This window comes from Ictalurus punctatus, chromosome 11, assembly GCF_001660625.3.
Source record: "Ictalurus punctatus breed USDA103 chromosome 11, Coco_2.0, whole genome shotgun sequence".
Taxonomy (NCBI): domain Eukaryota; kingdom Metazoa; phylum Chordata; class Actinopteri; order Siluriformes; family Ictaluridae; genus Ictalurus; species Ictalurus punctatus.
The window spans coordinates 11,538,699-11,549,521 of NC_030426.2; the positions used below are offsets into that span (position 1 = coordinate 11,538,699).

At 42.7% G+C, this 10,823-nt stretch overlaps 1 protein-coding gene and 1 long non-coding RNA gene across 2 annotated transcripts in view; both read right to left on the reverse strand.

Annotated features, from left to right (window-relative positions):
• Positions 1 to 853, reverse strand: part of LOC108272051 (uncharacterized) — an 11,370-nt gene extending 10,517 nt beyond the window's left edge. Inside the window, exons 1-2 of the long non-coding RNA XR_001813980.3 lie at positions 598 to 853; positions 1 to 443 (exon numbers count right to left, since the gene is read on the reverse strand). The exon at positions 1 to 443 is cut by the window's left edge and continues 125 nt beyond it. This is a non-coding gene — a long non-coding RNA (uncharacterized LOC108272051). The remainder of the gene's footprint in view (positions 444 to 597) is intronic.
• The window catches only part of dlgap4b (discs, large (Drosophila) homolog-associated protein 4b), a 33,148-nt gene extending 25,206 nt beyond the window's left edge, over positions 1 to 7,942 (reverse strand). The window contains exons 1-5 of the mRNA XM_053683579.1: positions 7,474 to 7,942; positions 6,320 to 7,104; positions 5,733 to 5,947; positions 2,798 to 2,951; positions 1,679 to 1,934 (exon numbers count right to left, since the gene is read on the reverse strand). Coding sequence (XP_053539554.1) covers positions 1,679 to 1,934; positions 2,798 to 2,951; positions 5,733 to 5,947; positions 6,320 to 7,104; positions 7,474 to 7,912 — 1,849 coding nt within the window. The 5' untranslated portion in view covers positions 7,913 to 7,942. The remainder of the gene's footprint in view (positions 1 to 1,678; positions 1,935 to 2,797; positions 2,952 to 5,732; positions 5,948 to 6,319; positions 7,105 to 7,473) is intronic.
• Positions 7,943 to 10,823: the final 2,881 nt, after the last annotated feature.

A 10,823-nucleotide genomic window follows, 5' to 3' on the forward strand; every position in this document is an offset into this window, starting at 1 on the left:
GTGTGTAGGAAGTGGGCGGGGCTTTTCTTGTGGTGAGTGGGCGGGGCTGCTGCGTGGCTGACTGACACCACCCCGTTTAGCTCGAGGCGCGCGCACGTGCTCTGAACAGTTCAAAGGTTGTATATTGACAGGAATAATATCTCGCACAAAGCTAGACAGTTCGCATAATGAATACAGGTAGAATAAAAATACGAATGAAAATGATAAACCCAGCGTGCTGTTGTAGTGTGTCCTGCCAAAACTGTATCGATTCAGTGGAGCGCCAAAAAACCGGCTTCTTGAAAACAAAAAACGGCTTCAGCGTTAAAACCCAGGTTGCACTCCTTCCAGGAAGCCGGGGAAATCCTGTCGATTCATTTCATTCGCTTTTCTAAGTCATTCAGACCTGGGTGTAATCCTGCCTCAGACTGAGAGAGCTGAGAGTCATACAGGCAGGTAGGCGGCTGCTGGAGGAAAGCATCCATTACTGGAACAACCAAACTAGCACATACCCTCAGGAACCAGAAACTTAAACATATCTGATAGATTAAAACAATACAAACACACACACAAAAGATCGCCACCTCATAGTTAAATGGTAGGAGATTGTGTATTTACCTATTTACCAGCCATCACGTATCTTGATCTCAGCGCATCCGTGTTTCAGGAATAAATCTCCTCCTGAAACCACGCTTCCCGAGCCACGCTAAAACAACACTTCTTAACACGCCTCACAGTGCCTTTTTATTATTATTATTATTTTATTATTATTCTTTTTTTAAACGAGCCCAATTTTATTTGCCGTAAGACGTTCAGTATCGTGGTCCACGTCGCGGAAAGAAAGGATTGTGAGAAACGCCTCTCCTTTTGGTCATTGGAGTATTGTTTGGAGAAGACGCACTTCATTGGATACACATGCTGTCGGTCACGGAAGTACGCGTGTGTGATTGGTTCACGGGGCCATGGGCCAACCCTAAAATCCTGTCACGCAAGAGCGTTGTGATATCACTAGACTCCCGCCCATGTCTGACGCAAATAGTGAATGAAGATAGGGGTGCTTCTCATTTTATACACCGCACCTCCTCGTTTCTTTTCCTTGCGTCCCTTCCTCGCTTCCTTGCTCCAACTTTCGGGAAGAGAAAGTTTATCTGGTGGAAATGTGTGTTAGGGATGAAATGATTCAATACTGAATGCCGGTGTCAGGGTGGTTTAGTGGTTAGCACATTTATCTCGCAGCCCTGGGGCTGGGGGTTCTCTGGGTATTCTATTTTCTCCCCCAGTCCAAAGGCATGTGTTATATTTCCAGACTTTCTGTATTGTGTAAATGTGTGTGCAAACCCTGCACACACATTGGCACCCCACCCAGGGTGTCCCCCCCACCTTGTGCCCAAAGCACCATGGAATAGTCTCCAAGCTCTCTGCGACCCTGTGTAGGATAAGCGGTATGGTGGCTGGATGGATGTCGGTTTTCACATATTTTCCAATTCCAATGACCCCTTTAATGAAAAAGTTCATACATTTTAAACCCTCTAGACTGCCATAAAAGTACATTTTCCTACATCACACACACAAACCTTGAATACCCAGATGCTAATCACCAGTGTTAGACAGGGTTGGAAACAAAACTCCTAGAGAAAGATCTGCACGAGTCATATAAGCTGAACCCTTGTTAAATGTATTCTGTGAACTTGGTACTCACCGGTGCTGGTGCTGTAGGTGCGTACAGTTGTAGCAGTGGGTGGTGGCGAATCTGAATCTAGCGATGCTGTGTCATCATCTTGGGAGCAGCCAGCCTGGATGGCGCGGTGGTAACTATGGCTTCGGGAACGGAAGCAAGTAGGCAAATCAGGGTCCTCTGCCCGGGAGTGAGAGCGTGTGAGCCCGTGCATCTCTCCAAACATAGATTCTGAACAGGAGTCATCTCCATAGCGTTGGTTCAACTCTGACTCCCGCATCTGAAGAGACAGAGACAGGTTGATCCCAGCTGCCAGAGCGGTTGGCCTGGATTGCCAGGTTGGGTGTTATAGAGACAGAGGAAGGTGCACAGTAAAGATAAGTGAGTATGTGATTCCGTGCTGGCATTTCCTTATAACTAAACCCAAGTCTGGTTGCTGGGAGACAGTGGTGGCAGTATGAGCATTATCTGGTGTCTTGCTTAATCCTAAACTAAACTATTTAACCAGTTGAAGTGAATCTTAAAGACACTTCAAAGTAATTATCAGTAAAATAACTTGGAATCAAGTATTTAAATAAAGTGACCGAGAGGGGAAAAAACCTCCGGATTAAAGATAAGCAAAGCGATAACAAGCTCTTAAGGTTTAAGAGCAAAGAGAGGAGGAAATTATTCACATAATATCGACGTAGAGGCAAATTTACTCGAATAAATAGTTGTGCCAGCGAGTCACACTCTATGTGGCAACTGAGCATCATATGTTTCTAATAGTAGACAGTGAATTTGATTTTCATTTCTTTCACTTTGTATGAATAGGATCCTGTCAACACCATTCAAGCAGTAGCATTAACAGCCAAAGCCATTTCATTCCAGTGGATTTCATTCACTTCACCAGGCCTCTTTAATTGATCATTTGTCACTCTGCTGAAGTGGTGAGAGAGACAAGTGAGGCAGGGTGGAAATGACTCAGAGGCTAATCTCACAGGCTTTTCACAGCCACTTAGGCATGGAACCTCGATGTTTCTAAAACTGTTATGAAATTATAAATGCATACACTTGTCAACTTGTCAAGCTATGATTGGATCTAATGATTTGCACAGGGTAGGATATCGCACATTCATGCAAAACATGCAGAAGACATCCGACCTGGCTGATGCAGCTGTTGCGTCCAAGTGTGCTGCAGCCTTGACTGAAGTCGTCATCATCCCAGCGTGGGAATGATGAGCTTACAGAACCTCCTATACAGTCCAAATTGTCCACACTGCGATTCCCAGAGAATTCTCGCAGAGATGGAAGACAACTGAGATGAGAAAAGAAGAGAAGAGAAGAGCAAAGCAGAAGAGAATACATTTAAATTTGCCCATGTAACAGTAAGCATTTCTTGATATTACTGTACTCTTGTAATGTGTGTTGATAAATACAAAGCAAATGGAAAAAGTTAAGCCATGAGGAAAAAGCTCTATGCTATGACGTAGACAAATATATGGAATAAAACACAGGCTAGTGCTGTTACAGGAAAATAACCAATGATAGTGGTTGGTGTGATGTGGCCTGACATGAAGCAGAATTACTGTTACCACCCCAAAGATTATTTTCCCCTAACAGCATTTCCTGAAGTATTTTATTCCTCTTTTATTCCACAACAGCAGTTTTCCAGCATTCAAAAAGTCCATTTATAAATGAATGACACATTATACATTTGACCCGTTTATCAGTGCATTTAATGTTATGAGGAGTTATAGCAGCCTTTCCATCTCTGGCCTCTCTTTTTTCTCTCTCTTCATGTTTGAAGATAAAACACAGCATGTCACGTTACAGAAAAACCAGACAGCAAAAAAATCCTCTACCATGGCATAAAACTGACTAACCGTGAAAAAAAAAGTTCTACCACCCAAGACTCCTTTGCTAAATGTTAAATAAACATCTCCTTACAGAGAGGTGGTTATTAATATAACCAATATCTATCTCAATCTCTAACACCATTAATATATACAGTAAGTCCTGAGTTGTCTTGCAGCTGTAATTTATGTCTGCTCTGTGCTATTATAGAAAATTAATCAACACTAAGCTATCTGATTGTCCAATCAGATTTGACAATTCAACAGTGCTGTGGTATACATTCTTTACATAAATGTTTTTTTTAATCCACCTATTTATTCATTAACCCATCAGTCTATGCACACATTCGACCACACTGATGTATCAGTTGCAGAGGTGGCTCAGTGGTTAGGGCTCTGGGTTACTGCTCAGACGATTGTGAGTCTGAATCCCAGTACTGCCAAGCTGTTATCACTGGACCCTTGAGCAAAACCCTTAACATTCGTCTGCTTTGTATGAATGTAATTGCTTTGGATAAAAGCGTCTGCCGAATTATGAAATGTAGTTGATCTGCACATTTGGCTGGTAACATAATTTAAATGACATTAAACACAAATGATGAATCCAACCAAAGTGAAAATGACCATTCCTGTGATTTGTCCAAAAAGGGCATCTAGGGTGAGGTTGAACGATGGCCACAAACTCTGAACAGGCTTTCCCCATTTGGTTTTCACTGAGTTATGACTGTAACAGCATTAAAAAAGAGTAGTTTCCACGTCTATCTAACTGCGGATCAATTCAATAGAGAAAGCCACTCAAGAGTTGTAGAATCCAGAGCCTTACTCATTAATCATCTCATAGCAGGAGTACTGAGCACTCAGGCATGATAGCATCTGATATCGGATCATCACAACAGAAAATGCATTAACTCTTATCACAGCACTGGTACTCTGTACTCATATTCTGGGATGAATGTAGACCCAGGTCTCTGGATAAACGGCAGCGCTGCAGTATATGGTAAAGCGGCTCCCCCCGGTGTGCTGTGTGAGGAGCTGCAGCCGACCAGTTTCTCTTCACTGCACTGACCTTACGGAGCGTCCGATCTGCTGCAGAGTGGCAATGCTGCGGAGGGGAGACCATAGGGCCTCCAGATCCCCCTGGAGCATCGAGTAGTCCAGCGGACGGCTGGGAGAGAGGGCATTTTAAAAGTGAGGAGGGCAAGAGGGTAACAGGGGTTACTGATAAGGACGAAGGTATGTTGTACCAGAGGTGAGAGGAGAGGAAAATGATTCCGCACACATAAAAGGATTTAAAGTGGGTTAGATAAGATAGGGAGATATACTAATGGAATGGAATAATGAAAGCTCTGCACTTCAATAATTGTGGACAGTTTTAAAGCCTATGACCAGCAATAAAGCTTGTTCTGTAAAATGCTGCAGGTTAACAGTTGGACTGTTGGGTGTGGTTTTATTTTATTTACAGGAACAGAAACAGAAAGAATTAGAATATGGCTGCTTATAAAAGGTTGGTCAAAGCTTAGATTATAGCAAGAAATTTCCTTAATTCCTCAAATGTCCGTGGGATTTAGGAAGACAGAAAGCGGTTCATTATAATTCTTCAGTCAGGAATGCCATGTGCAAGCATTGCCAGAAACTAAACATCAGACAACTGCTTGACAATCTCTTTTACAGGAATCCCACAACTACATATTCAGAAGATTGATGAATCCCTAGTGACTTCATGAGTCTCTCACAAAAAGTATTGAAGAACTGCAGGATGGCTGTTCGTGTTCTCAGCCGTTATTGCTTTTCTGCTATTTCTGGACTTTATTGTTTTTCTGATATTGATGTTATTTATACAGGCAGGGGTGGAATTTCTCTCCAAAAAATAAATGTGGTGTATCTTTTCTCCATATGAATTAGCGTCATCAAGAATATGACATGTTGTGGGTTTCATATTTCCTTGAGTAGTTACTTTTTCCATGTATGTCAGTGGGGTGTAACTTTTATCCTAACCACAGCATTCATATTTGTGCATTGTGATGAAACCTGAAATTGTGCATTTTATTAACATCCACAAAACAAGAGGTGTAATATTTCTACACATTTCTTACACACAGTTTTTCTGTTTAGTGGAAGGTGTGGGAGATAGCATGTAAAAAGAGGAGAGGCTAGCTGTGCTAAATCACACAGACGAGCACAGCTTGAATGTGTGTGTGCGAGTCAGCAGGTGTATTTATGTCAATGGCAGGATGCCCACTTACTTTCTGGAAGGGAACTGGTCACTGAGGGACTGCTGTGTGGCGCGTAGGTAGCTCTGTCTGCGCGCAGAAGTCTTCGGTGAGGGTTTCAAGCTGCTGTCCGAGTCATCGCTGTCCTCCAGGTCCCCCATGGCCTTTACGTAGCTGCCACTGCGCATCCGCCTGCATGGAATCTCACCTCGACCAAGAGTCCCGCTCCACTCTCCTGTAGAGGGCATCTACACGCAGTTCACAGATTAAACATAATAAGCATAAATACTGATGGTAGAGAGAACATTTATATGACAGAGATTATGTTCAGGTTATAATCTGTCATGTCAGTACTGTCTCATCTGTATGTAAGCTGTATGTCTAACATATATTGCTAATATGCAAAAATATTTATACCTGTAGTATTCTGTAGCTTCTCACATCCACAATATAATAGCTTTTTTTGTTGTTATGTCTTGTTTGCAATATATGTTAGCAATGAAGCCCTCAGTGGTTCTGTGAGATATTTAATCAATGAAATATCTCTGCGTCAGTGATACATCTCTATATGTCTGGGATGACTTCTTAAGTTGCCCTCATCAGTACACTCCAAGACTCACCCTGCCTCGTACCTGGAGATAATGGCAGGCCAGCTCCTGCTGGCATGACTTGGACTTGAGCAGGGAACGATCCAGTGTGGCTGAGCCCTTCTGGCACAACTGCCTACTGGGCCCCAGTGTGAGTGTGGACCAGGACCCACCCTTCCCATAATTCCCTTCCACAACTGCCATTCTTCCTCCTCCTCCTCCTCCTCCTCCTCCCCCAGGACCTGGGAGTGCAAGGAGGCCCTGGTGCTTCAGGTCATTGTTGCTCTTTGAGGCTTTCAGTGTGTGCTCGCTAATGGTGTTGTAGCCTTGCATTAAGTACTTTGAATTCACTTGGCTTTCCAGCGCTGACCCTGTGGCAGAGCTCTGACGACCCAGAGTCATCATTGCCACAGGGTTCCTGTAATTAATGATATCACTGTCCAGGTCATCTGAGCTCCAGTAGCCAGACATGTTGGAGCGGGGACGCCGTTTTGCTGTGGCCTCATTCTTGGCCCGGTCTTTGCTTTTGCTGCGCCGGTGGTGTTTGTCCTCATTGGCACTGCTTCCTGAGCGCCCATTCATGTTGCCCTTCATAGCCGAGCTTTCTAGTGACTGTGACTTGGCAAAGAGTTTCTGCACAGAGTGGACCAGGTAGCGGATCTTTCCTGGGCTATCGGTGCGCTGCTGTTGCTGTTTAGTTGTTTCCACAGCTGTGCTACGATGAAACTGTAAGGTGCTGAAGCCATCCCGCTGCCCTGGCAACTGCTTTTCAAACTGATCCAGGAGGTTAGCTGGTAACCGGTTCATCTTCCCTGCGCCTAGATGCAAAGAGAAAGAGGAGTTTAATACATGTTTTAGCCGACTGTTAAGCTCTTTATACGTTAAATAAACAGCATCATTTGTGTCATGCTCTGACTATATATCGAGTATATTATCTAAATATTCAGAAAGAAGCAAGTTGGCTTTATGGAGCACAAATATTGTATACTGCAAATGAACTATTTAGGGAGATACATCAAATGGACAAGAAAATCTGGCCAATTTAAATTGCTCAACAGATACTCTACAAAAGTCCCTTCCATTAATAAACAGTATCCATAGTTATGTAACAACTATATACAATAAAGACCTACATTAATTATGTAAGAACAGGCATTTGGTACGAAATGTCCCTGTCCTGAGCTGACCTGATATGGTAGCAGATCCACTGGTGATCATGGCTGTGCGTCCTGCTCCAAGCCCCATGTTCATTCCCATACCGATGGACATAGAGGTACCCAGTGTGCCTGTGCTGATGCCCCCAATGTTGTCTCTACCTGGAGGTGAGAAGTCATCCTGCTCAAAATGGGAGTTGTAATGGATACGTGGGAAGGTGCTGCTGGTGGACAGCTGATTGCTGAGGGGCATCAAGCAGTCTGGGGGAAGACCACCTGAGCTGGGCGAAGTGGAGAAGTGATGGGGCTCCAGGGCTCCATAATGATCCATGTTGGAAGAAGGGACAATGTAGGGTTGACGCGAGAGGGTGGAGCTAGCCGAAGGTGGGTACAATGGATCTAGGCGAGAGGGTGAGTGTGGAGGGTCACAGTCCGAGAGGTGACGTGTGTGGTGGGGGGTGTAGCCTTTCATGATGCAACGTGGCAACCCCCCCAAAAACCCCTAAAGTATCAGCATGGCTCCACCAGGGAGAGAGACACACCCTGGAGGAGATGTCCTGGAGAAAGGTAGGGAGTAAGGTGGACAAGGGAGAAGGAAAGAGAGAAAAAATTGTCAAATGATCTCATATTGCTGTTATCAGGAGAACCATATTAAAGATGCCGTTTGTAATTGTTAGAACTCACTGCTGCCTTTGAGGCGAATCAAAATTGCAATGAAACTGACGAGCCTTCCTTTTCCCCTCAGCTGAACCTCTGTTAAACTATTTATGCCTCATGAGATGCCTCATGAGCACTTCGGTTTCAAAAACTGAGGACGGAGCAAATTTTTGGGCGGGGGAAGTATGAACAAAACCCTGCAGTATTGCATTTCTTTTATGACTAGAAACACATTTAAATATGAGAAAAGAATGCCTTAAAACAGGTAATAGATGAATTAATTAGTGGATTCGATTAAGTATTCAGGCAATAGTATTATAGATGTTGGTGGATTCTCACAAACTAATTTCAAGAAGGTTAGCCGAACACTGTAAGAATGAGCTATCACATGTATCAAAATGACACAAACATACAACACCAGCATACATAGACACATAATTTGAGATGACATTTAATTGGTCAGAATGAGCATTATTTGTAGTGAACCAGTAACCTACTGTGCTCATCTGTTAGGGTAAACATTTGGCACCTATCTAGACATGTGCACGCAAACACACACACACACACACACACACACACACACACACACACACACACACACACACACACACACACACACACACCCCAGAGATAAAATTGATTCTTTTAAACAGGATTGCAGTAAAGCTTTTGATGTAAAACGGTGTCATAATGGGAGTGAATGGGCATATTGGAGAGAAGGGTATCCTACACAGATGGCCATTTTCACCCTGAGCCAAAAACATCCTCCCCACCTATTTTATGAGGACTCTGACTTGCAGGCACCTGCCTCAGACACACACAAAATACAGCTGTCTTTTTGACCATTATATACAGTATTATACATCTGTAAAGCACATAAGCACACATCCCTATTGCGTCATAGCCATTTAGATAGCTAAAAGCACGTCATATGGTTTACTCTTGCTCTACAGCCAATACCAGTGGGGGACTGCTACCGCATATTGTGTGCCCAGACTGTCTGTGGCCTTCTACTGCCTACTTGGCATCTTGGAACATGCCAGAGAGAGATGGAAATAATTTGTTTGCTTCAGTATTACGGTCACTGGCATAAAACACACAAGATAATTTGACTTTGGTAATTTGGGTAGAGCAGTTAGATGAAGAGTTTTTGATCAAATTTTGAAAGAAAAAGAAATTTTTCATGCCATGTCAGTATAGAGAATGCATATGCGAGACAGACAAAAAGAAGGCAACCCAAAATACCACAGGCATATCAGTGGAAAAACAGCAGGAACCTGAAAGAAGCCTGGCAATGAGTAGCTGACAGACACAAGCAGACCATGTCTTACAGAAAAAGGAGGTACATTCTGGTATCATCAATACATCATGTACATTATCATTATGAATACACACATTTATAACATCAAATGGCTTCAGAAATATACTAAGCTACCTACATTTAGGAAGAAAGAAGAGGTTTGAGAGAAAGTGAAAAAAAAGAAACGAAAATTGTCATTTCAGTTCATTCAGTGAATCATTACAATGAATTTATTTAAATGTGTGTAAAATTTAATTTACTGCCATATCATAACCTTCAAAACAACATTCAGTTTAGCTTAACATTGTATATGGCACACAGCCTGAGCTTGAAAACAGTCTAAAAACACACTAACGTTAATCCACAAGGTCAAAAATATCAGATATTCGAATATGTTTGGTGCCTAACAAAATATAAACACACACACACGTTAATATCCCATCTCCTGATAAATAATTCTTCTTATATGATTTTGCACTTCTCTGCTCCTGTTGGTATTATTTATTTATGAACTTGGATTCATTCATAATCATTAAGTGCCTATTATGAATTCAATCAGTCAGAGGTAACCAGAGGACCAACTCAGGCAATAGTAATCTTGGATTAGTCTGATGCATTCACTTACACATCCCACTGTGCCTCTAAACCTTGAGGGACAGAATAGTGAGAAAGGAATGTGTGAGTGTGTGTGTGTGCGTGTGTGTGTGTGTGTGTGTGTGTGTGTGTGTGTGTGTGTGTGTGTGTGTGTGTGAGAGAGAGAGAGAGAGAGAGAGAGAGAGCGCAAGAGGATTTTGGAACATGGATCTGGCTGCTCTAAAGATTACATTTTAGAGATAAAATCCTAACTGGGACTGAGAGAGAGAGAGGGAGAGAGTTGGGTAAAGCTCCAGGTGTACAGGTGTTCTTTTTGGACCTGCTGAGCAATCACCATCTGCTAAAGTCTTCAGTGAAAGAATGACACTGCCACTAATACCACACAATTCATATTGATATTACTGATTCCTCATGAAATGGACTGAATTATTTTGCTCATCTCCTGGTCTTTGGTGTACACATTTTTTTGACTCTGAAGTACACAAGGTACTGTACAAAACGTAATGTTTATTGAAAATCCTCTTAAAATGGCTCTGCCTCTTTCTTCCACCTGCCGGTTTGAAGTTCCAACTTGACCTTGTTGCGGTTTTGACAAAGGCACAATCTGGCTAGTCACAAGCCTTCAAAGCCTCACTGAGTTGTTTACACTTTTCATTCTTCAACTCAGCGATAGTTGGCACATTTTCAGTCCAGTGGTATAATGTTCTAATGACTTCTCACTCTATTCAGCTATGGGAATCAAGTAGCAAATTCCTACCTTAAATAGCTAAGCACATGCAAAACACCATACGTAATCGTAATCAAAAAGACATGCAAGTAAACACAACCAACA